A 27,558-nucleotide genomic window follows, 5' to 3' on the forward strand; every position below is an offset into this window, starting at 1 on the left:
GAGGGGTGTAAGCATGCATATGAATATTTTATGAGCCACGGAACAATGGCCTTTTGAATGGAGATGGAAGATAATCACACAGACACACTTGATTGCAGCTGCTGTAACATCGACGCACCAACAATAATTTACTCGATTTATGTGTGAAATACCAAAACAGACAATACATGCACATGCACAGGGCTGTAACCAATTATATATGCCAAAGTGGCCTGTTCACTTTTTTAATAAAGTCGTTTTGATGCTGCTCTAAAGTAATTCCCCAAACAATTCTTTATCTGATTTTCTCTGCAAAATTCCTCCAGAAAATGTATTGTGTTTTCTGGCTCACTAAAAGCAGGCTTCTCCATGCACAGGCAAGACCAAGACAAGCGAGGAAAGCCAAGGCACATGAAGAACCTATTAGGTGGCCTGGCAGCCAGCAGCAACCCTGGGAGGCCAGCCAGCTCAGTGTGTGAACAATAGGGAACCCAGCTCAACAAAAACATCCTGCAGAAGTGAGAGACTGGGAGGGAGAGGGGAAAGGACAAGCGAGCAGCAAGCCAGATAGCCCGTTCAGCCTGCCACGGCATCAAAACACAGAGGGGGCTGGTGTTTAGAGGAGCTAACTTTCCTGGTGCTGAGTTTGTATCTGACAAAGAAATGCATCAGATCAGCGCTTGGTGTGTCAGTGCAGAACATTTGAGGTCAAAGATGGTTCAGCTGCAGCTCGGAATGCAAGTTTAACTGCTGCTCTAACAATCAAACTTTATCACTTAGAATTTAAATTCAGGATCACACTGATATCAAATCTCTCAATATTCTCTCTATTCTACTCATATTTTGTAACCCTCAACAGTTGACTGCTGGTTGACACCCAGCACATGTTACAACACGAACAGATCCGACATGCAGGAAGATGAATTGTCCCTTTTCCCACGACCCTCCCACAGCCGCGCAATATCAGTTGCAACGCAGCATTTCCATGAAACGGTGAGAACATGACTCAATGAAAGGTTTCAGTTCAAGTAAACAGGTGTTGAGACGCTTGAGCAAAATGTAACCACCACCGGTATCTTGTGCTTTTATAAGTGCTGCTAGTACAGTGGAGAAGAAGAACAAGAAAATGATTAAAAATGTTCATTTAAAGGCTTCGCTTAAAAATCACATCAACTTTTGTCGGCCAACACAAAATACACACACTAACAGTGTTTTGTTAACTGTTTTGGATGCAAATGAATCAGTGTGTTCCAGTTTTTTGACTTGTGGTCGGTCCAAATTAAGTGCGAGTAGTTAGTTTAACCAACCATTTTTTAGGGCCATTTCATGCACCATCACAGGAGGCTTCAAAGTACATATTTCACAAGAAAAATCACAGAAATAGACATGAAAAAATGTTTCATTTCCCTCCAACAAATCAGCTGATTGTGAATTAGCAAGACTTTTTTTTGTTGTTGTTGTTATAGAAGTAGTGTTACACAGCATATGGGAAGGGATTAGTGCAGTGAAAGGAACAAAGATAATTTTGAGTATAAGAGAATAGATGTTGAGTGAAAGACACACTTGAGTGCAAAAGCAGGTTGTTAGCAGAGAGCTGAAATGTAGCGCAGAGCTGGGGCCTTAATGGTCAGAAAGAGAGCACAAGAGAGGAGTGTGTGTTGGAAAGTTTTTGAGTGTGTGGGGGTAACATAAAACCAGCTCTCCCACAACACACACAGGGGAGGGGACCCTTCTTTAAACTGAGCCTACCCACAATGCACTGGGCTCTTTTATCCCGGCAGTGAAAGGATGAGGCCAGATGAATGACAAAAGGAGAGAATGGGGATCTGGGTTGGGCCCGGTTTGGAAGACAAGGAGGGAAAAGAGAGAGAGGAGGGGTGTGTTTCCCAAACCAATCTTTTCTATGAAAAATGCAGCAGGAGGGAGGAGGAGGGAAAAGGGAGAAGGGGGAGGAGAATGTAGCTTTTTGCTTGGTAGATGAGGAAGAAATGTATGCATACACAGAGAATTTGAGTTTAATGATTTCTTTACTGGCTTGTACACAAACGTACAAAAATAATACAGCACGCATCTCCACATGACATCACGTCATCATCACAGTGTTACAAATGTTCAAAAACAAAAGAATACAAACAGAATTAAACATGATGGAACATCTGCATCACTCATGAAAAAAATCAGCTGTTTCCTCTTGCTTGAAATGAAGCAAGACCAGAAACACAACTTGGTCCAAAGAAGTCAGCGCTTTCTTTCTCTTAAAAAAAAAATAATAATTTCACTCATGTACACCAATCCGGCAGCTGGCTCCTTACATCATAAATGTTATGACCCTGGTAAGCCAAACAACCACACAACCGTGCAATTTTTAATCATGTTACAATGATCTTACCATCAAATGTATTATTCCCCTTTCAAAAAAAACAGGAAGACAGCACTTCAAAAAAGAAAGTGCCCCAAGATATCATCATCATCATCATCATCGATATATATATATCCATATGTATATATACATACACCCAATCACAGAGATACACACATCTTTGTTAAAAAAAAAACATCATGTTTTTTCCACAAAGTAACACACACATTATCACCTGGAGCATATATTTATACAATAGTATTTTGTTGTGTTCGTTTTGTTTTTTTCTATTCAGAAAAAAAAATTTAAAAGTTGACACATAAAAGCCAACTTTTCAACAACAGTCATCAGTGCAATAGTCAAACAAACAAAAGAAAAAAAAACATCAAGTTTAAGACAAGCGATGCATATTTAATTTGTTGCCTGATACCAATCTATACCTTGATGTAGTGGATCTATCGCTTCAGTTTACGTGTGGTTGTTCCAGGTTTCAAATGAGAAGTTCTCAGTCTCCATGACTGTTTTATCAACAGCGACACAGGGCCCTCATGAGAAGCACACAATCATACAAACGCACGACCATTAAAAAAAAAACACACTCTCTTTCAACAGCTTCTCATGTGGTGAAACCAGTGTTGCTGTGAAGCATTTTTACAACGGTGGGCCATTTGAGCAGTAGGCTTTAAAAACAAACAAAAAAAAAGAAACATACAAGCAGCATTGATACAAATGTTAGGGTGTCATGACTTTCAAAATGCAGCAGGCAAGTTTATGAAACCAATTTTCCTTTTCTGTGACATCCTGCAATAGTCATGTGTTGTTGTTGTTGTTGTTTTTAAAGTCTTCATCGTCCAACAGTATTAGGGTCCTGCTCAGTAGTAGTTAACTATTCCAAAGCCTTGGCTCCTGCAGTTACCCCGTACAAACACTGGGGGCGCACAAGGCTCCGCATTTTTGTGCAATAAAACTCCCTGCATTTATTAGTCATGCGATACAATTCCATTTTTGTATAACTGGAAAAAAAAATTATATATATATATATATATATATATATATATATATATATATATATATATATATATATATATATATATATATATGGCTAATGAAGACAGACAGATAGAGAAATTGGAGGTTTATAGGGAAATCAATGGCAGTGTGTGGGTGTGTGTTTGAGAGAGACAGACAGACAGACAGAGAGACAGAGAGAGAGAGAGAGAGGAGAGAGAGAGAGAGAGAGAGAGAACCACAGACTCCCTTGGTTTGGTTGTAGTGTAAAAATAAACTGTCCCGACTGATGATGCAGGAATTGGTTCATTGCATCTTCTGTTTTGAAGTCCATCTGTCTGTTAGGCTACAAAAAACATACTGGCATGTGGATGATCACAGACAAATTATGAATCTCCTCAGACTCCAACAACGTGGCAGAGTGGTGAGAGAGCTGAACAACTTGAGAATACTTTATAGTCGAGGTAGCTGGCAAAAGGCAACCAAACAAAGTCCTTTTAATGGGAGGATGGGGGAGAAAGTCCTCTTGAGGGTCAACAGGCTTTAACAGAAGGGGTTCTGGGAGTGGGGGAGGGGTTGGGAGTGGCAGGTCTACCTCCACACGGGACAGTTTATACTTCGAGTCTGAAGCAGCTTGAGTCACCCTAGATATTCTTACACTTATAGATTTAAAAAAAGAAGAAGAAGAAGAACCACAACATATTCAAAAAATGCATCTTCTCAATGTACCTTCATAAATAAAATAAAAAAAATAAAAACCCAGCCTGCTTTCACAGTGATGACTAGGATGTTAATAAAATACTGAAAGGAGATTTTAAAGTGAATTCCAAATGCGACTTTTTTTTGATACAAAGCGAAAGCAGCGGTTTTTTATTAATAACACAATGACCATCGGCAAAGTGGTCGCACATGGCCTGAAAAGTTGGACGCCAGCATGGCAAGATCTGCATGAAGTAGGCAGAGGCATTCAGCTACTGTCTCTTAAAACAAAAAAAGTAAAGCTATTGTGTACAGTACTTCACAACAATGATGGAGTCACTTGTTGTTAGATAATGATTACACATCTGAAAGCGTGTTGGATAGCCATGATGCCGCTCTTTGAGTAAAAAATAAAATAAAATAAAAATCAATGAATCTATTAGTCTAAAGAAAACAGACCTATGGTAGCCAACAGAGGGCAACCCTTCTTCTCTTGTTCATGTGTGTTCCCTTTTAGATATTCCAGCATGCAGCCATATAGCATCAAGTGCCGTGTTTCATATAAAATAACTTAAAAAGGGTTTTTACAAGTGAACAATGAGGAGCAACAGCCCCCCCCCCCCACACACACACACACACAAAGAAACTATTCAAAAGTATTCTGGGGATGGGAGGTCATGGATAGAAAGAAACTGGGCCATTTGCACTCTGGAGTCCAAACACACACACGTGATACACAGGTACACTGGCTTTTTTTCTTTCGTTTTTTTTTTTTTATAGTGGACGATACACATTCAAGAGGAAAGCTTTAGTACCAACAAACTCACCGAAATGGCGTTTCTTTTGTTAAAGATTCGTGTTGAAGCGCTGTGTATGAACCATGCGGTGCTTCACTCAGGAGTGCAGAGAGGGCCCCGTTTGGTTAACAATGAGGGAAGAGTAATTGTGCAGGTCTATTTTTATTTCCTTTTTTTAATTTGGCACAACTATGTAGATTATGGCATTTTTTTTTTTTTTTTGCTTTTACAAGAGCCTGACTTTTCCGTGTATTGGAGTTTTATTTTCCACCTGTTGTTATTTTTATTTTATTTTTTTCTTATTTTACCTGACAGCAGAGACAGATCACCGGGCGCCAGAGGAGTACTTGGCCTTGGTGATGAGGTATAGCACAATGTCTTGGTGGCCCCCGAAGGCGGCGATGTGTAAAGCGCTCCACCCTTCCCTGTTGGCCAGCCGGATATCTGCACCAAACTTCACCAGCAGTTTTACCAACTCCAGGTTGCCGTCAATGACAGACTGGTGGAGGGCCGTCTGTCCTTCTGGCCCAAAGGAGTTGACGTTGAACTCGCAGTTTGTCATGTTCTGCAGTAAAGAGTGCAGTTCCTTGGTGTTGCCCTTCTTCACCGCCTCCTGGAAAACCCTCTGTGGCGCGGAGCAAGTCGACACATCCGCCTGGCTCATGGTTGCAGCTCGCTGGAGGGTGGGGGACCAGTAATCCTGCCTGGGCTCTGAAGCTGATAATAATCGTCTTCTCCCTGTTGAGCGTCTCTGGTCTGGTGACAATGCCACACTTACACTGGATTATAACCAGTTATTAAGGCACATTAAAGTACTAGAACAGAAAAAATATCACTGTATATATCCCAAAAAAGGACAAAAGAGGAAATAACACACTTGGTGTGCAAAAATGTAAATATTTGAGAGATCCTAAAATCCCTAAAATATAAAAGGGTACTCTCAAGCGATCCAGGGGTCTCTAGACGTATTCCCCTCTGTAGCAGCAGCAGGTAGCCTATAGCAGGGGATGGAGAAGAGACAGCTCCGACTTCACTTGGGGAAACTGGAAGTATGACCACTATCTCCACAGGGCAGCCTCCGCAGGGTTTCCTTGAACGGTCCGACCTGATTCCTGGCTACACGTCCCGGTTAATATGTCGCTGCTCGTGGCCAGGGTGTCTGGGAAAGACAAAAAATAAAAAAAAAAACACAAGAAAAGTCCGCATGAATCCCGATTCCTCAACAACAGACTGCGAGAGAGACCCCACATTCCTCCACATCCAACAGTGAGAGAGGAGACCTCCGTGGGCTCACGTTTACACAGCTTGATTTTTTGCTACTAAACATGTCAGGAAATGTAATCCGCTGCGGATGTGTGACTTACCTGTGACAGATGGACGGGTCCGTAGCGACGAAAACGAAACAAATCCACCGTGTGGCCCGGTCTGTGTCCTCCGCGCGAGTCTCTGCCCTGCGCTGCGCTCTGGGGGAATATTTTACGCGTCCTTTATTTGCATGACAAAAACCATCCTAAAGAATCAACTGTGGAGGAATGGGCGGAAACCCGGGTAGGTTATAGGCTGCCGGGTCGGTGAGGGGGAGGGACCAGGGCCCTGTGAATCTGCGGGGAGGAGGCGTGGTCTCTCGAGGAGGGAGCCAAACGTTGCTACAGAAATATTAAACAAGCCCGTCCACAGCAATTTTATGGTGAGCTCTACATCCGATCTCCTGTAGCCGACCCCAGGAAGCGGACTGAAAGCCAGAGGTATGGTGCTGCCAGAGCTGTAAACTGCTGAGAAAGCGGCCACGTTGTAAAGGACCATCCACTGGATTAACATCAACAGGAACTCGAAACAAAACGTCAATCAAGCCTCTCCACGTCTCATTGACAGCGATGCTAATGGTGTCTGAAGAGCATCGCATTAGATTTTATTCATGCAAAGCAAAAAACTTTAATAAAAAAATCAATAAATTAATTTTTACGCAACATTAAACTGTGACATAGGGCCCTATGCACCGCTTTCTTTCACAACAGGTGAAAGTTCAAGAAAAAACTGCATTGTATCATCTTAACTTTAATCCCTCCTGAAATTGAGAAACGATTTAACTTCTGAAAAGGGAAAAAAAAAAAAAAATGGGTCGTGGACTACAAATAATATTAGTCAAAATAGTTTATTAAGATTATTAAGTATAGGAGTATCTGGACTCATTAACACCCTTTCCTGTTAAATGGGGGCAGAAAAGGTGCTGATAATGACATACTATCCAGGAGAGGGTGTGGTTTACAGCAACGTGCTGCTGTTGCTGATATACATGGCCCAAAACTTTCTCTGTAGTGTCACGAATGACTGGAACATCCCAGTAAATGTGTGCACAACTATGAAATAAAAATGAGCAAAAAGCTCCCGTGCGTAAAGTATTTTTCAAATCCAGACGCTATCGGTGCTTTTAAATAGTTTTATTCTCCACATGGTCACGGCTTAAGGGAGACATACAAGTACTTTTAACAGTGGCTGTCTGAAGTGTGAACGCATCTAAAAACCTGTGTTCTCTCCAGACAGTGATTACCTCCGAACCAAATGGTAGGGACAGTAAAGTAGCCTACCACCACAGTCGTACCGCTCCATCTAAAAACACCCCTGAGGAGCTGATTATAGCTGGCTGTTTGAATTATAAACTGCGGATATATTCCAGTTGTTTTAGACTGTGGGACTTCGAATAACAAAAGCCCTGCGCTACTTCCTTTTTGCAAGTGAAAAGAGGTGACGCTGTGCGCAGATTGACACCCCGCTCAGCTCCCCCCACCACCGTGGGAACTGGGTGGCTGTGTGTGTGTGTGTGTGTGTGTGAGAAAGACAGGGTGAAGATGGTGATAGATATTGATAGATATAGGCAGGGTTTGACAGAAAGAATGCATGTGAAAGCGACAGAGCTGGATGGATCGAATGAAAGATAGATAGAGAAAGAAATATGTGAAAACCACACCAGGTACATCTCAGCCTCCCCTCGGGGCCGTTTGCTCCGTTTGGCGGCCCATACTTCATCTCATCTGTGTAACACTTTATAAGCCGCTCTCCGCTCTGATGGTTTGGTGGCTTTCACACTGTCCTCGTTTTCCCACACTCTGAACTGTACATTTGGCGCACGTCTGTGGCTGCATCTGTCTACACGAGTGTGTGAGTGTGCATCTGTGCGTCAGCGTGGGAGAGACAGCAATAGATATCCCACATGAACGTCACAACCTGTTTGATTTAATCTAAGGAAATATGACTGAAAACATAACTGCAGCAACATTTTTGGACACACAACATTTGGAGTGCGTTATCATGGCCGTGGACTTCGGCTGGCAGGTGTCATTAGTCATCCAATTGTTGCAAGTGAAACATAGTTCAAGTAATCAGGTCAACCACAGTTCTAAATACGCACAAGTTGGCCTGGAGACAGTATTTAATAAGCATCAAGTTATCACAAAAACTAACCTGAATGACGAACAAACTAATTTAATATATAGTATGTAGTAATCTTTCCTTCTCTTTTGGTGGTCATGGTGTAAGCGTGATGCAGCACTGCCAGCGTCCCAGTATAGAAAACAACACGATGTGCAGCAATCAGTGGTGGAAGAAGTATTCGGATCCTTTACTTAAGTAAAAAGTCCTGCAATAAAAAAGTAAAAGTATGTAACTATCATCAGGAAAATGTACTTAAAGTACTAAAAGTAAAAGTACTTAATGCAGAAAAATCCTCACATTTTAGAAACTGGAAACGATCAAAACAGTTCTGTCAATCAACTAAGTGTTTAATCGGCTAATCATTTCAGCTGGACTTGTAGGCCTGTATATTGTTGGCTAGTTTAATTTATAATAAAACATGTCTTTTATAAACTACAAGTGTTTTGTGTGCACAAATCTTAATTTGTAAAGTAGTAACTAAAACTGTCCGATTATGTAGTGTATTTCTTTCTGAAATGTAGTGGAGTAGGAGTAGAAAGTGGCATGAAAAGAACAGACTCAAGTAAAGTACAAGTACCTCCAATTTGAACTTAAGTACAGTACTTGAGTAAGTGTACTTGTACTTAGTTACACTCCACCACTGGCTGCAAAGTCACCTCCACATTTTTCATTTTTTTTTTTAAATCACACACTGTGCACTTACTTATTCTCTATACGTGGGCACCCTGGGGTGAATTATCACGGTTTACACTATAGCCACAAAAGATAAGCATGATTGACTTTTGTAAAGTTGGTTAGTAGTTTCAGGATAGAGGGTGTTGTATTACTACAGAATGTAACCCCTTTTAAGGCAAATCTTTGATTATGGGCAAAAAAAACAAAATGGACTTAACTTTAATCTATATGAGAGAACTGGTATTGTAACAGTATTGTTGCTATGGTTATGTGCAAGTTAACATACCAACCATAGCCTACTGATCTAGGACCAAGGTTTAACTGTTGTTTTAAAAGTGTCTCAGTATACAATGGAATCTAACCAGACTCCTGTCAGCCAATCAACACGTATTTCTGTATAATCTTATGTTCTTCATAAGCCAAACAGTTTGTGTGGGAGACTGATTCATCTGTTTTGGACACTTGTAGGTGCATCTGCAGGTGACTGTGCATGTGCTGTTTGTTTCTCCGCAACAAGTGGCCCACAGCTGCAAATGTTCAAAAACAAAGACAGCGGCTCTGACTCATTGAAATGTGTCTCTACAGGCTTCGTTTGATAAGACACAGCATTGGGCATCCTGGAGTTTGTACATTAGGAAATCCATAAAGAGTATGGGGTTAGGGTTACTTCTTCAGATTTTATAATTTTAGGATCAGTAAGTTTGTGTTACGTTTGTTATACTGTATATACGTTTTCTTTTAGGGTTACTGAATGATGCAGAACATCTGGAAAATCAGGAACATCTGTCCGCTATCAGAGCTTCATGGCAGCAGTGCGTCTGGACACTTGGAAAAAATTTGGGGGGAAGGGGGCACAAACTGCAGCCAAAAGTTGAGTAACTAACAATTGTAGTAAAATCATACATTCCATGCGTCTAAACCCCGCCAATTACAGACCTAATTTGCAATAATCGATCTCCAAAAATCTTTCAGTCAGCCTTTACTGATGATATTCAGGTTTTATGCAGTTAGTGTGAGGGGCCGCCCCGGCACAGAGGCTGCGCTGAGGCCAATTCTTCTCAAACTGGTCACACATACTGTAGATAATACACGTTTATTCTGGTTCTATTTTTGCAGTCATATCTCTGTTCTATTGCTCTGTGTTGATAAACAAGACAAGTGTCTGCACCACAGTCGACCGAATCGACATAAAGAACACAGAGCTGGGCCAGGCAGACGGAGGAGCCTCCCGTCCTGTCGGGGATGCTGTGCGCATGCATGTCGCTGAAGAGGAGAGTTCAGATCGGAAAACTCACACTTCTGGGATACACGAAGGAGAAACTGTCATGCAAAAATGTCGATCTTTTTTTTTTAATCATTACGCTTTGTAAATTGTGTTCTTTTACATTCATGCCAGAAAGCATGTTGAACGAGAGAGGTAGAGAGAGAGAGAGAGAGAGTGACGTTTTACCAGGAGGGAGGGCCTTCTGAATCCAATTCATTCGGGGCACCACGTGTCCTCAGAGCGTGGGAAAGAGGCGAGCTTTTCTTCCCAGCAAAGAAAGAGCAAGGATCAAATAACACGGTGCTGCAGCAGAAAGCTCGCGCTCTACACAGAGGCAGGGGCTGCGACCACCCGGACCAGGACGGGACGAGACACACAGAGAGGGGCTTATTTGGGAGCTAGGGTGTCTACTTCATTCATAGCAATACAAATACTCCAGGGTAAATTAATGCTACTGTAGTTATGATACAGTGTGTTTAAAAAAAAAAAGAGCGCAAGGCAATGTGCCAAAACTTTTGTATATCTGGATGCACGTTTGAGGAAAAAATAGTTTATATAAAACAATATCATTATGCGTCTTGTTCAATGCGCATTTTGCAAGTTAGGGATTTTCTTCTTCTTTTTCTATAATGTAATGTTCCGCCGATAAGAATCAGGCCCCCCTCCCCCCAGGTTGATCTCAACGGCCATCTTCAGCCGGAAAGATCACTCATGCATCCAGCTTGTCGTCAACCTTTGTCCACACCTGAAAGAGATGGAAATCGGTTTCCCTCATCTTAACGAATGAATGAACGAATGGAAAATAAATGAAACAATGAAAAGAAATGGAACTACGTTTTTCACAACGACTGTAAGTGCGACTGTAGTCAAAGTCAAGTGTTTCTTTGGTAGGCGATTTCTTTGACCTTGGTGCCAAAACTACATATAGTTGGTGAAAGACCAAATATCACAAAGCTCTAAAATTCACAACAGGATTATCTACAATGCTTAACGTTTAAGAATAACTAATAAACATATAACAGGATGCTCTGCTTGAGAACCTGTAAATCCTGTCTGAGACAGTAATCCACATGATCTCCTTTGTCCAGGACAGTTTCTTGTTGAAGCCTAGATTTTAACCTACGACATATGAGCAGCAGGTTCAGATCAGTCTCATTTAGCTATCACAATGAACAGTGAACTTCATGCACAGCCATAGACACCCACTTTTGTAACATTCTTCAAAAGTGACAATACTAAGAATGTCCTCAGAGATAACTGCATTATTGATGCTGTAACATGCATACATTTTGTAATGCACCTAAGGTTATGCAAGTGGTAAATGGTGTTACATTACTTACACGTGGAGGCCCACGATGTTAAAAAATTTCCATTTCTTCCCAATGACTTTGGAAAGAAAAGACATCTAGTTAGATAACACCTCATTCCAAAGTCATTTCTATTTCCACTGCTCCCTGCAAACGGACAGCTTGTGAACTTCCCTACACTTTCAGCTCCCATTAAACACTTAACATCTGTGTGGTTATTCGTGATAGTACCATAATGGTAATCAGGTTATAGTGTGCATGTTCTGGAGGAATGTTTTCACCTAAACAGTCTCAAGGAAATGTTATTCATGGTCTAGTGTCACTGAATCATCTGAAGGTTGAAATCTCTTCACTTCCTACTTCAGCTGCTGTGATATGAACACACTTAAAACACATTTACCTCAGTGATTCACAGTATAACCCGTCTTTGGAAATTACTGTGGCTTTTTTAATGCAGTGATCAATAAAATAAAGTGGACATCTGACTGTGATTAGTGTTTCTGAAGATTGTACGAGTGTAAAAAGATTTTAAGTCAGCCATCCAATGCAGTCTTGACCAAAATGCATACATGTCCAGAAAACACCAGGACATCTTTTATAGCAGAATATTCCACATTTGATCTCTTAAAGTGCTTATATTATGCTTTTTGGTTTTTCCATTTCCTTTATTGTATTATATATATCTTTTCGTGCACATTATAGGTTTACAAAGTGAAAAAAAAACAAAGTCCACCCCAAAGGGACTTACTGTCTTCCAGAGAAAACTGTTCACAAACTGCTCCAAACAGCTCTGTTATAGTCCAGCCTTTACTTCTGTGACAAACGCTGGTCACTTTATAACACACGTTATAATGCTCGCCTAGCTGCTAGAGTGGCACGCCCTCATACTCTGCTTCTGACTAGCTAGCAGTGCTTACCTTGTTACTACGCATGTGCGACTCCGAACAAAGATTTACTCTTTTGGGCAATCTCATTTTCTGCAATCACACAATTCCAAAGTGGGGTTTGTGAACAGAGGAGTGAGACAAGTATGAGAAAATATGAATGGATTCAGGCAGTGTGTGTGTTGGGTTACTCTGTGACCCTTCTCCACTTCAGCCTCGGGGCAGGAAACCCCCACACTGTTAGTGTTACACCTGACAGACATCAGTGAAGCTTAGATGATCTCATCAATCTGTCCACTCGGAGTCCTGTACCATCTGCTTTGTGAATTCTTAAACACATCAAAAAATACCTGCACACTGAAAAAAACGATTGTGACTTCTCACAGATTAATAAAGGAAATGAAAATCACTTTATTATCACATATTTAGCTTCCGGCTAAATAAACAGTATACAAATGTAATCACAGAGATTGGAAATATACACTACCACAGGCTGCTAAAAAGGCCAAAGAACTGACATCCCGTCATCATTTAACTTTTAAATAAAAACAATAAAAAGAGCGCTTTATAGTTTTACGATACAATTCCCTGGTGGGATAAAGTGTTCTTGAGGGACATTTTTAATTATCTCATTACAAGACCAGATAATTATGTCATTACAATACCAGATCCAAACTATAAATCACCATACATGTGCTAACAGAATACAATCAACAACAAAAATGGCCAATTCAAAACGTAATCACAGCGCTACCCGTCTTTGGTTGAGAGTTTTAAACTCTTATAAACGCAATAGGTTTAAAACTGTTGAAACTATATACATCTAAAAATAACATAAAAGCCTTAATGCAAATACAACTTAAAATTATCTTTGTTTTTGGTAGACAGTCAATTTCTATACCAAAATTCTTTTTGGGAGCTAAAAAGAAATATGATCTCACTTCTCATAGGATGAGTGGCTCATTATTTACTTTTATCCAAATTATTCGTTATTTTAATGGATTTGATGTTTGAAGTTATTATTTGTATCTAATATATATGGTGCAATTTAATTGGATTTAATGACAGCTATGTTCTAAACGTGTAAAATATTATTTTTGGGGTGGTTTTTAGGGTCCGGTAAAGTCAGTTCTGCTGTGCCGCTGCAGCGGATTCAGTGTCCTCGTCTGTTATGTGTAAGACGTCCTGAAACATGGCGAGGACACGGCCAAAGTGAGAGCCTTCCCAGAACACCTTGCCACATCTGGTGCAGACATAGAAGAGCGGTATCCTCTGCAGGAGGGCAGGGGGCACAGTGTGGAGCTGTACGGGTGCCCCCCCAGGAAAGGTCAGGGTGTCGGGGTCCAGCCCTGAAAGGGGGGCCCATTGACACTGAACATACCTGGGGATTTCAGGGGTCACACTGGGGGTCAGAATGTCACCAAGCTTCTCTTCTTCCTGTTGTTGTGTGTAGTTAGTGTTGTCCTGGTCCTGCAGAAATCCTACAAACAAAATACCAACATTTTGATGACTTTATTCTTGAAAAGTCAAAAATAAGCGAGGTTAGCCGTAGCAAGTTCAAACACTAAACAGAAGCGAAGACGTGAGAAGTAATGGCATGTAGATACATCCTTATATACATTCTACTCCGTATCATAAGGAGTCCACTAGTGAACCCTCTTCCATGATGCTGTGTGGTTTGACTGACCTTTCTGTTTAAGCATCCTGACCATGTCCTTTCTGGGCACCGCCGCATACTGATCACTGTTACACGCCTGGACAAACACAATAAAAAAACAGTTCTTAACTACGGGGTAAGAAGAAGTGTTTTCAAGAGCTTTCAATCAACAATGCCTTGAAGAGAAAAATATAAGGAAGAGGAATAAGAGGAAATATGTTACACATATTGAAGCCTGTTGAGATATAAATGAATCTGATCACTTCACAGTAAGTGGCAGCTCCCATGTGCACATAAAAGCCAGCATATAACACAGGATGTTGAACACGAGTTAAGTAACCTACATTTGCATCCTAATTGTCACTGGTAAATTACCTGGTTCTAAGTATTCACACAAAGCCTGCATCTGAAGCTATAGATACTGTAAAGGCTGGGGTATGCTTGAAACAAACTAGTTGTACGAGGCCTGAAGGCAAAAGTGTGTATAGCTGTCCCAAGCAGGTACACCCTGAAGGCAAGGTGAAAATCCTGCTGTCACAGAGAGGCGGGAAGCGTGATAAAATCGCACAGACAATCTTTCCTCGGAGGCATTTATTGTGTTCCAACTTGTTTGTATGTGACAGAATTGGTTGTGTGGGAAAAAAAAAGAAAGAAATTTAAACCCTACCTACGGTCACACATCACACCTTGGGCGTGCTTGGTTTTTGAAAATTACAATTTCTTATGCTGTTTGACTAAACTGTAGGTATAATTTAGTAACAGAGACCTTTGAAAAAGATAAGCAGACACCCAGCTGCTGTTGTGCAGTTAAATTCTGCATTTTATAATGCGACTACTGCCTACATGAGAAAGAGGAAAGCTATTTATCAAGCAATCTGCGACAATTCCTGTCGAGCGCAGTTATCAGCCTTACAAGCACATGCATGCCCAGTGTACGTGAATGGTCTGTGCTATGCGTTTTTAGGCATGTTAGTATGGACGGAGATTAGTTCTGAAACGCTTGAGAAAAACAGAAATAAGTTTCGTTTTAAAATGTTGATTTAAAAATGGAAACGTAGTAGTGCTGATGTAGCCTTAGTGTTTGCTTTGGTGTGAAAGGGGCTAAGTGTTACAGAAAGATCAAATCAGTGTGTGAGTGTGTGTGAAGACAGCATTCACGCCTCAGTAACGTTCACATGTCCATGCTGTCCTGGCTCTCCATGGTAAAGGTCTCCCTGGTGGGACATTAGTGACCTCTTGTTTGCCAGCCCCTAACGTGCACACACACACTTGTCTGTATGCCGCCCTAACAGCATGTCAGTGCTAAAAGCCTTGTCAACACACCTGAGCTCCACCCAGCAAACAGCATGCCACTTAGAGGTGGGCTATAAATCAAACCACACTCACAGACCTCCCAAAGCAAGACCCTGGACTGGCTCCCTTAAAGCCAGTTTGTCTCTCTTTATCCAGGAAAAGTTTAATGAAAACGTCAAATCAGGAGCATACCCCCACCCAACGCAACAGTATGTCCTCTCCTCTGTGTGCACATGCAGAGCGGTGTTTGCCTCTGTGGTAACGGAGGCCGAGACAGGAGAAAGCGGCTAGACAGTGGAGGTGTGGGAGAGCAGAGGTGTCATCTCCTGTCCTGTCTGTGGGAATGAAGCTCATCTCTCCCTCAGTACACTCTGTATTCTCCGCTTTGTATTCTGCCTTGCACACACACACACACACACACACACACACACACACACACACACACACACACACACACACACACACACACACACACACACACACACACACACACACACACACGCAACACTACAGTGTGCATAGACCGCATGCATACAATTGCTCGCAGTGCACACACATGGCTCACACATACAAGTGTGGCGTCAGCCAGGGAAACAGACCCAGCTATTTGCTCAGTTTAAAGTTTCCCAGAGTAGAGCAAGCCAGAACCTGCTCTGAACTCTCAAGGCTAAGCCACAGGCAGGCAGGCACACACGCACACCGTCTCACACACACACGCAACCTGGATGGAAGTCATTTTATCTTTAATTTATTAAAAACTCAGCTCGTTACAAATGCAAAGTCCCTGCAGATATTTATAAGACAAGCAAATAAAGTAAAGAAGTTAGGAAGTGAAATTACGTACATTTAGAAAATACATAATGACAAATGTCACAGTGATATTAACAGATATGCAGATAAAACATATTTGTGAGCAGTCAGTGAGTTCTCATGGAAATGGACATGGCACAACCAGCTTGGTCAAAGTGGTGAGGTCTTGTGGTGCCATATATTTTTAATGAACACAGATGGTAGCTCTGAGCCTTCATTTAAGATTTGAAGCCGGGTTGGACTGGCTAATTTCACCGACATTTTTTTTCTGTTTTTGGCTTGCTGCAGGATACGAGACTTGATTTTTCCACAGCAGACTACTGGAGATTTCAGACACGCAGTTGTCAAAGAGAGGGGTGCCTTCTCTGCAGCTCCTGCATGTCTAGCGACACAGAAAGCATTAGACGGACAATGCTGTCAAACCAATAGTTGGGTATGTTTGCACAGGAAAAAAAATGATGCTTGTGAAGTTGGTCGGCTGGACTTTTGGAAGATTTTATAGAACTGATGCATGCAACCGGTCCATTATGCACTCTTTCAGGAGCGTGTCTTCTCTACTCACAAGCTTCTCCATATGGCACTTAAAGTACCAACACAGTTGCAGTGAGATAATGTATCATATATATTTCTTAATACTGGCTTTAAGTCAGTGTTCTCACCGGGCTTATTCTTGCAAGTTAAGGCCACTTGTTACTACATTGCTGCATTTTTTTTACTCCATCTGTCTTTTGTTCTGTCTGTGTTTTTCAGGGAACGTCCTGCATTCTCACACTCCGTGTGGCCGCGCCAGAGAAAGAATGCTCCTTGCCGTGACAACAAAGGCTATCTAAAGTGTGATACTGTGTTTCAAAGGATGGGAGGTGGTGGAAAAAAAGAGGAGAAAGGGGGATAGTGGAGAGGAGGTAGGAAAGAGAGGGAGGGAGGGAGGGAGGGGGGGGGGTGGGAGATTTTCCCCTAACGTTCTCAAACACGCACATACCCTGCACTGGCTCTGTAGGCAGCTCCCATGGGAAAATCCTAGACCAATCTTAAAAGGCGGTGCTTTTGGGGCCGATTCATGTCACATGGTCAGAGCAGCCAATTGGAGAGTTGTGATTTGATTCAAATTGTGATAAGTCAGGTAAGGGGAAACGTGGGAACTGGAGGGAAGAGTGAGAGGGGAGGAAGAATTGCACCATCGTTACCCTGTTTCAATGTGAATTTCATGTCCGTATTTATATTTTTCCATCTGTATTTATATTTTTCCATTCAGAGTACTTACTTTTTCAATATTATTTATATTATGGTCACACTTCAATATAATTTATATTATGGTTAATTACTTTTGCTATGTTATTTAATTACATATTATTCAATCTAATTTCACGTCAATTACTTACTTACATTACAATATTTATCGCACTATGGCCACCTCACTTTACTTTAAAATACTTTTTATACAATGCCACATTCTTTCAGTACTTTTTGCACATTGTCTTTTGTTTTGCCTGTTGTTTGTTTGGTTGTTTGTTGGTTTGTTTTTATTGTGGAAAAACTGCTGCTGTAACAAGTGAATTTCCCCATTGTGGGATGAATAAAGTATTATCTAATCTAATGTCCAAGTTATGGTAAAAAAATATATTTTTCTAGAAACTACAGTATACCTTCCAAGGATGAAAAAAAACCAACATATAACACAGAGATTCATTGTTTACTCCCATCATTCCATATCTGGGACATTGGGCCATATTTGGTTCTCTGTTATTCTGTTAGGCAGATATAAAATTTTGTAGCCGCTGTGAAATGATGTAGGTCCACTGTAAGTGGGATGGCACGCTGAACTGGAAAAAGCAGCCTCATACTACTGTAAAACGTTGAGTAAGGAGAAGCTAACTGGCCAAAAGCATGGACCGTTTTTCTGCTTTCCCACACAGTTCCAGGTCATACTAGGTGATTTGGATACCTTCCAACAGCGATCACCAATCTCACACAACGAGTTTTACTGACAGATGCAAACTGTGGAAATGTGACCTGTTTTCATTTTCTTTGGCTGGGCAGAAGGAAGGAGAGCGTGTGGAAAGAGTGGAAACATCTTGCTCTATTTAGCACTCTCTTACTGAAAAGCTGACATCATTTCAGTGTTAATCATTAAATCAAGTTATCTTTGAGTGGAGAGTAAAGCCTGAATACCAGTCGTCAGTCTGCAATGGAATACCGGTGACCAAAGAGGGGAGAGTGAGTCACAAACTGTTAACAGTTATGTTACAGGTAGACATAAATATGTTGATTTTAAAAAGATAGAGGTACTCTTGGGTTTCAGTAGCTGCAACATTCTACTATGAGTTTTAACTAGGTCTAATATTTTGTGCTCTAAAGTTTTTACTTTTTACTCTACAGACAAACTAATGGCAAAATAATGTTTTTTTTTATTACTTGATATACACTTGCTGCAAGACATCATTGGATTTTGAAGTTGGTTAGACAATTGCAACCACTCTTCTCATGTTGAATTCCAAAGGGCTGTATGGCCATATTCATCTCAATTTACTCCAAAATTGGGTTACTTAAAAGTGAAATAATAAAGTGCACTATTTGTAATGAATAGAGAGACGATTCCACAAAAAGAAATACGCATTAAATCAACAATACGATATGATTAACACCGATTTAAAGAAAGAACCAAGCGTGTCTGGAGCGAGTTAAAGACCTTCTTATAATTCTCTTATCGTTTGGCCACAATCCTTGTACTGCAAGTCCAGGTAAAGCATTCTATATGTTGAAAACTTGTAAAAAGACTGAACTGTGTAGTACTGAATTGTGGAGTTAGACTATTTAACAAAGGTTTTCCCAATTCCTGGGTCCCTGATTTTATGGGTGGCCTAAAAAAAAAAAAAACATGGTGCAATGATGCACTGGAGTCATCCATAACATAAGAAAGAAACGATGTTACTACTAACGTTAAAGCACATATCATCCGCATCGTTCACTCCCTGTTTGCCTCCAGCCTATATATACTGTAGCTTAACTAGGGTTGGGTACTGAAAAAGGGTTCCACTATGGAACCAGTTCCTACGCAACCGGTAGGAATCGGACCGAATTAGAACACGAAATTTTGGTTCCTCATTTCGGTTCCACTTAATGCGTCAACTGAAATATTTTCCCTCTGTCGCTCCGAAACGGACGTAAAAATATCACCCTTTCTCTGTAATCTACCGTTCGCTAGCTACCGTAAATGTTAGATTTAAATAATTTTCAATACATTTTTTTTTTCTTCAGTTTTTCAAGAATCGGTTTAGGAATCAGAATCGTTTCAAAAGTACCGGTTCAGCATCGGAATCGTAAAAATCCAAACGGTACCCAACCCTAAGCTTAACACCTAGAGTAGGGGGTCACTTTTCTGCTGCAGCAAGTGCGTGAGGGAAAAACTCGGTGACCTACTAAATGTACTTTCCCACAGTATCCTGAGGGTATCTGGCCAGTGTCTCATTCTGACAGTCTGAGGTAATTACCAGCTCTGTTAACTAACCATTACCACCAGACAGCAACCTGAACTTGGACCACAGCAGAGCCTGTCTGGGCTTGACATCACACACACCTTCCTCTAACTCACTTCACTCACACACTCGCACATACATACACACTCGCACATACATCGCAGACATGCAGAAGATGTAAAAAAAAAAAACTCACATGCAACTCTCTCACACATGAGCACACCCTTCCCTGACTCACATTGCACCCACTCATTTCACCTGCAAGTCACATTATTTCCTTCCCGACTTTCCCACGAATTCACCCAGTTGTGCTAAATAGAATGAGTGCGAAAGTCTGCTGTTAATTTTATTTTGTGCATACATACTGCGTATGTAAACCATATGAAAATTGGCATGCATTAGGGACGATCCTGCCAGTGAACTCGTTTCCAAAGCACCCAAGACAGATGTGCCAGATGTGCTATGGTTTCTATGTCGAGTCAGTGTGACCCCATCTGCCAATGCCCATTTTTGTTGGCAAATATGTCCAATAATACATCTTAGCTTACAGAGAAATTTCTTTAGTTTTGTATTTATCTGATAGCTAAAAAACCCAACATGTAATATATTGTAGTTAATACATTAGGTTATGAATATATTATATTGATGGTTTCATTCTTACCATACCATCAACATTATACATTGGGAGTTGTCATCAGTAGCAACACAAGATAAGGCACAACCATGACTTCATGCCTCTGCCCTAAGAATATGTAGACAAACTCTAGTTAAACATTGCTCATTTAGTCCCACTCCCTCGGTCGGTTTAAATCTTGCTCAATCCCTTTTTGTTTCTTTCTCTTGTCAAATCTGTTTTCCACTTTCGACCATTTTCTTACCCTCCACTTGGCCTCAAGATTTCTGCTTTTTCTTCCCTCTCTTAGTCCCCCTTTATTGGAGCTCACTAAAAGGGGTAATGAAGAAGATAATAGTCTAGAGTCTAGCAGATAACAGTCTAGCAGTCACACAAATAGCACTAACGCTTCCCCTTGGCTTGGCACAGTCAGTTCATTCTGTTTTTTACCCACTCAACCTTCAACCTCAACCTCTATCTCTTCCTCTCTCCAACTGAACCTATGTCTTGTCTCTTGTTCTATGTCTTGCTTGAAACTCCATCTACCCCCCTTCCAGTGCCCCCTTCAATCTCCCTCTCTTCTTCTCTCTAGTTGTCTCTCACCTCTAACCTCTTTCTTTCTCTCCATCTCCAAGCACTCTTTTTTTTTTTCTCTCTCTTCAGACGCCAGATAGCTGGGGCCGGTCTAAGCCAAACAGCTGAGGAAAACAACGTACTGAAAAGGTCTGCAGACTATTCCGCTCACTGGGCAGTGGGTTTTGAAGAGGGACAAGAACAGCTCATCTCAAAAACATAAAAGCTGGATTAAACGGCCAGCCAACATCTATTTATGTGTTGCGTTTTTTTGTATTATGGGCTAAAATTAACAGCCGGACTAAACATTCTAAATTGGCGGGGCAATGCGATAGGTGGAACATGACGTTCAACACTTTTCTACTGTGCTTTTCAATTGTAGTTGTTAAATACCATGTCAGTGTTGGGTTGGGTCACAAGGGGAAATTACTCTCAGACGGAGCAGATCGGCTAAAGGTGAAACAATTAGTCAAAAAACTGATACAACAGAAAATGAATCTGCAAATATGTTCACTCCATTTGTCTAGACAGAAATGGACTGTATTTCCTTTTTAAGCAACTGCATGGGTAGACGTTTTTCTTTTTTAGAGAACTAACTTTTGTCAACATCGTTAAGAGTTCAAATCCTAACAACACATGCTGTAGTAGATAGTAATTTAGCTTGGAATATGGACAGTAAATGCCAGAATGGTAGAACGTTTCGACTTTGGCTCAATATTAATTGTGACAGCAAGTCAAAGTGTTGCAACTGTAAAAAGAAGCTCCACTAAAAGCACACTCTGGTTTTACCTTGAGAATTCATAAATTATTTTTAGTGTAGATTTATACATGAAACAAAACAGTACTCTGAATTGTTCTCAACCTATTGAAAAGGTTAATCTGAGAGAAAACTCCACATGCTCAACTGCATAAGGTTGGAAAACCATGGGCTCCTTCACTGCCTGTTTTTATTTAGAAAATCCGATTGTTGAGGAGACAGATGGTGGGTTTTGTGGTGCTGTCATTTGTGCAATAAAGACAACTGGTTCTCTCAAATATAAAGCATTCATGCAACTGTCAGTTAACCTTTGTCTTTTTAAGACAGACATGGTACCTCCCCACCCCCGTTTGCAGTGTGACGTTTACACATGCTCACACACTAAAACTCTCTAAAAATGCTTTCACTGCTTTTCACTAAACTTGCCTTCACTGCACCCATTCAACCCGATATTGTTACGACATCCACAGGTTTCCTCGACATGCGCTAACAGTTCTCAAACTGTCACTACACCCACATACACATCAAACTGAAATTCCACCCAATCAACCTGAATCCATCAACCTAAACTACATTTGCACATGCACATACACACCCCCCCCCCGACATGGGAGAGCCACCGGCAGATTCCTTGCTTAATGTTTGGCGCATATTTCACCCTCTTCACCCCTTTCTCCTTTTTTTCTCATCTCTTCTTGATGTAAAGGCACGTAGGCACGCAGGGAATGTTATTGTAATACAGAGTGGTTCATTCAGGACTGTAAATATTGAGAGTGGTGACGGTGGTGGCTGCCACTGCGGGTCTGGTCGGTTCTCTCCTGAAGAGCTTTGAGGGAACGACTCGCTCACATGGCTTTTTGACAGACAAGGTGTCAGTGTCAGGGTAGGGCACCAGCAAGTCTTTTTACATACAGGTCGGCCTTCTAACTGGCAAATTCTGTGGCTTGAGGCATACACTGCTGGCCAGATTCACACAGGTGTGGACTATTTTATTTTTTGATGTCTTTTATTTATATCACACCCAAGCAGTGTTACCAGTGATACAACTATGGTTTCTCATTTTGTTGCAATCTGAGGAGTACGTGGGCAGAGTTTATCCTTTTGCGTGGGCACAACATTTCATTATCTTTTACAATAATAAACTTTACATGCAGACAAGCATGTGAACACATGCGTGTTTGCAAACACCCCATGTCTGTTTAAATAGAACTGTGCGTACACTGTCCGTGTCACTTTTTGGACAATATCCACCAGCCATTATATCCTCCACCAGCCTTAGTTGTAGTAAACTGTAGTTTGGACTAAACCAAAAGTGGGGGAGTTTGACATATTTACAATTAACAGTTAGAAAGGTCAAGGAAGCCATCCACATGCATAGCCGAAGACCATCCTTGACCAGCAGTTATGATCTCCCCTCCTTATATGACCACCTGTTATCCCGTCACTAAGGCTACATCCACACTAATATGTTTTAAAAACAATCTCCGTCCACACGAGTGTTTTAGCACCACATATTGAGCATATTGTTTCGAATAACAGCTTGCCTCCTGTGCATGGCAGTAGTAGCTCAAGCTGTTCAAAATTGCAAATCTGTCTTTCTCCAATTCATTATTCATATAAGGAGTTTTAAGTAAGCTCCTTTAGCTGAGCAAAATAACTAAAGAGGTCACTAAGAATGAGTAATAGTTCCAAATATACAACTAACACACCCCTCAAACCCACCACAATAAATGTAGATCAATACCTCAGCTGAAGAAAACCCACCAAAAAAGCTTGTGTTTATCACACAAAAATTATCAGGACCCACGCACGCACGCACGCACGCACGCACTGGGAGGGTGAGATAAGGCAAAAAAAAGAGGAAAAGGGCTCGGGGTTAAGTGGCAATAATGATGCAGAATAAGACATCAGCGTGTGTGTGTGTTTGAACTCACATCAAAGTGTCTCTGGGAACCTTGTTCATGTCAACAGGAGACAGGGCAGAGGAACCCAGCATTAAACGCAAAGAGGTAGAGGGGGAGGTAAAAAAAAAAAAAAGAAAAGAAGAGGGGGAGTGGGGGTAAAAAGGAAGCAGTACACGATGGTGAACAAAGGCCGAAGGGAAAGAGAGGACTGAGGTGGAGGAGGGTAAGGGAGGGTTAAGGAGAAGTGGGTCGGAGGTGAGAGGTTGGGGTATTAGGGCAGAGGAGGGGAGGGGACTTGCGGTAAAGGGGTTCACCTCTAGTGTGAATGCAATGAGGTAAAACCAGTAGAAAGGAGGATGGAGAGAGTTCCTGTGTCATACACCCTCTTTAATTCCACCCTTCCTTCCCTCCCTCTGCTCCTCTGCCCCTTTCCCTCCCTCCTCCGCTGCTCCCTCTCTGCGACCGGCCCCAGCAAATTCCCTAGGGCCAGGGGCAGTCCCCTTTCAGTCTCCAGTGACACAGTAATTAGAAGTGTGGGAACTGAATCCGTCCCTCTTTCTAAGCCCCGGACTCCCACCCTTCCCCTCCCTCCCTCGCTCCCTCCTTTCGTTGGCCCTCGTCCCCCCCTTACCAGGTCCCGGCTCCTACCCTTCCTTTGCCACCTCTCTTTTAGCACCCCACCTCAGCTCTCAATCTCAGGAAGTAGCATCTACCCTCATAAAGAAGTCTCACATGAGGTTAGAAGGACATATTTTGACATCTGAGGCCGATACTGACCTCATAATAAAAAAAAAGTATCTGCAAGTCTGCATCATCTACATCTAATATGATGGATGCCTTCAAATACATAAAATGTGTTTTTAATTGACTATTTCAAGGACATTGAAGATGTGAATATCATCTACTAGCATATTCAATTAAAAATCGTATATCTAATGAGAACCCATATTGGCTTAATCCTCATGGGCCACCTGTGATGGTCATGGGAGCTACACATCACACACACTCTCACACACACACACACACACACACACACACACACACACACACACACACACACACACACACACACACACACTCTCAACCCCATACCCTTCATTCACACCCCCCCCCCCCATCCACCCTACCTCACCCCCTACTCTAGAGCCACAGAGTCCCCTATCTCTTCGAACAGAGCAACGCTGTCTCTCCCGCTCTCTGTCAAGCCCACCACCACCCCAACCCCCATTCACTATCTCCGCGGCGATAACCATGGGAACAGCAGCACTGTGGGAACGGGCCACCAGTTGACCAAAATAGACAGCAGGAAAATGGAGGGAAAGAAAGAAAGAAAGGGCTCCCTGCATCTAAGGAGTCCTGTGTGTGTGTGTGTGTGTGTGTGTGTGTGTGTGTGTGTGTGTGTGTGTGTGTGTGTGTAGGAGGTCCATGGGATCATCCAGACAGACAGGTACTCAGGCACTCCAGTCACCTCTGGTTTCCACCGGCAACAAAGGGGACGCTAGGTAGCTTGAGTTGCTACATTAATTCATTAATGTATATGTGGCTTTGGTTTGAGTTGGTGGGACATACCAAAAGCTTTCCTTCTCACACACACACTTTACACGGTCCTACAGTTACTAGATAGCAGCGTCCCATGCAAAAAGGCTACACCCTTAACCACAAAACACCCACACCCTAACAGCACACTAATAATACTACACTATCACACACCCGGTCACACCCGCAACCACACACCTCTAAAAGAACACGTGAAAACTCAGTCTAAAAGTTGACATAAGGAATGAGATGAATGGAATGACTAGCATTCACACATTTTAAATAGTGGTGTGTATATAAAAATACCAAAGATGCTCTTTTCAATAATAATAAATCTTGACTGTGACATGTCAGAATATTCAGTGTTTCCGCTGGGATTTTTTTCCAGCAGTGGTGCTAAAGTGCGTGAGTTTTATTTTACTCCGTCTGAAGAAATTTAGCGCGTTCGCTGACACAAGTAGGACTTAAGACACTTATTTGTACACAGTCGTAGATGTTGAATTACGTTGAATAAAATGCTTCAAGACTTCTTGCCTCTTTGCTCTCCCTCCTGTCACCTCTCTCTCCATACTTTCCTGTCTCACCTGTACTACCGGTCATCCTGTCTAATAATGGAATAAATTAAGTAAAGTTGGCTACTTGATTAAGCAACCTACAAGAATAAAATCAAATAACTACTGACAGGCATTTTCACATTTCACATGCAAGAGACAAAATACGCTTCTCCCCTTATCCAACTAAGCCCAGCTTCATCAGCCTCTCTTTTCCTTACCAAAAACTTTACCAAACTCATCTGACAAATCAAAAATATACCATTAGACTAACAAGCTTAAGTGCACAGAGATTTACAGGGAACACAGTTTGGAAAAAGTTACCATTGGTGATAAAAGACATTCAAATATTAATTCTAAAATAAATAGACAAGTTGAAAAATATTTGAATTTCTGTTAGATGTTTAATGAGCATGTGCTGAAAAGGAAATAGGTTACGATTATTCATGTCTCTAATGTTAAGACAATTACGAACATTATTAGGTTTTGCCACATTACAAACAAACTTTTTTGTAATGTGGCAAAACCTAATAATGTTAAGCTAATCAAATCATAACAGAAAACATATCGTCTCGTAAAAACTCACACCATCGAAGCATAGGCCTAATGTTACCATTCAATAATAAACTGTAATTTGATACGATATTTGCTATTGACGATTCTGCCCTGGGGGGCCCCCAACATGAGTCATGTTCAGCGTCGTCTCTACGTCTTAGCTGAACTTCGTTGTAATAGGTAGGCAGTAAGATCGGCAGCAGAGCCTTCGTTGTGGCCAACTGCTATAACCTTTAACAGACTGCTAAACGGTGGCAATGTCTAGGGGTGTTCGATTTATAATCCTCGCCCATCAACGAGTCTATGGTTACATAAAGTAGAGATAGCAAGTTTATTGCATTTGGGGCGATTTTTATACAGCAGTGGCACTAATTTAGCAGCGGCACTGCACATATAGGGGAAACAATGATATTATATTAGTTTCTGCCTTTTCTTTTAATCACGGTTGCTCTTCATCTTTATCGCATTTATATTTGCAATTGTTCCAGTCTTCATTTCCTTTCATTAAAAGGCACAAGGCAACTTTGTTTTATTAATTAAGGTTATTAACATTATAATTTCATTATCTGAATTTGGATACCATAGGATTTTTTATTTTGTATGTACCAGAGCCTTACTGGGCCCTTAGTCATAGGAAAATATAACTGGATATCAGAGATGTGATTCCCTCCAATAATAGTAAATAAACTTTGCCAGACCCTCCTCCACAGTGCTGTGGAGAAAGGTCTGGCTAGTCCACACAGCATTCCGGGATGGGAGAAAAACATGCTGTGGTTTATTGCCATTTCTTTAAACCAATCACAATCGTCTTGGGCGGCGCTAAGCTCCGGGAAGAGCCACGGTGCCGCTGCAAAACAGCCTCTGGAAGGAACTTGTTTTGATGGAACGTGTACGTTCAAAAGTCGTTTTAGTCGTGCAACAGAAAACTCAGATAGGACAGATAGTCTAGCTAGCTGTCTGGATTTACCCTGCAGAGATCTGAGGAGCAGTTAACCATAGTCCTCATAAAATCATCCAGAGTTTTAAAATTCCAACAAAAAGAAAACGTAAGGTAATGGACATCTGGCCGAAAAGAGTGAAATCCGGCGGAATTTCCGGCGGCAAAGGGAGCAATCCCAGAAGTGAAACGTGGATAACGACTACTCCAATTATAACCTCACAGCTTGAAAACACACTTCTGTAGATATCAGGATAAAAAAAAAAACTGGCATAGCTGAACTATGCATCAAAGCTGCTCATACTTATTGTTTGGTATGTTTTCATTGGTGCATAGGCAATGCTGCTGGTCTCCAGAGAGTACAAACAAGAATACATGCATGCAAACACACGTCTCAGACATCATGGCATTAGTTAAAATGCTGGGCTGCAGTTCCTATGAGAAACATTAGATACTGGTTTTCCTTGGCCTGAAAGAGGAGGAGGAGGAAATAGGGAA

At 41.5% G+C, this 27,558-nt stretch overlaps 2 protein-coding genes across 3 annotated transcripts in view; both read right to left on the minus strand.

The window, feature by feature from the left end:
- Positions 1 to 1,978: 1,978 nt before the first annotated feature.
- Positions 1,979 to 6,595, minus strand: nrarpa (NOTCH regulated ankyrin repeat protein a). The gene is made up of 2 exons (XM_039780663.1): positions 6,207 to 6,595; positions 1,979 to 6,001 (listed from the first exon to the last, which is right to left on the minus strand). The coding sequence occupies exon 2, from the start codon at positions 5,504 to 5,506 to the stop codon at positions 5,168 to 5,170; it is 339 nt and encodes a 112-aa protein (XP_039636597.1). The 5' UTR covers positions 5,507 to 6,001; positions 6,207 to 6,595; the 3' UTR covers positions 1,979 to 5,167.
- Positions 6,596 to 13,327: 6,732 nt separating this feature from the next.
- The window catches only part of exd3 (exonuclease 3'-5' domain containing 3), a 46,684-nt gene continuing 32,453 nt past the window's right edge, over positions 13,328 to 27,558 (minus strand). For both annotated transcript variants that reach the window (XM_039779093.1, XM_039779092.1), the window contains exons 20-21: positions 14,089 to 14,155; positions 13,328 to 13,882 (exon numbers count right to left, since the gene is read on the minus strand). In XM_039779093.1, the coding sequence (XP_039635027.1) occupies positions 13,527 to 13,882; positions 14,089 to 14,155 (423 nt within the window). In that variant the 3' untranslated portion in view covers positions 13,328 to 13,526. The remainder of the gene's footprint in view (positions 13,883 to 14,088; positions 14,156 to 27,558) is intronic.

Source organism: Perca fluviatilis, chromosome 17 (assembly GCF_010015445.1).
Source record: "Perca fluviatilis chromosome 17, GENO_Pfluv_1.0, whole genome shotgun sequence".
Taxonomy (NCBI): domain Eukaryota; kingdom Metazoa; phylum Chordata; class Actinopteri; order Perciformes; family Percidae; genus Perca; species Perca fluviatilis.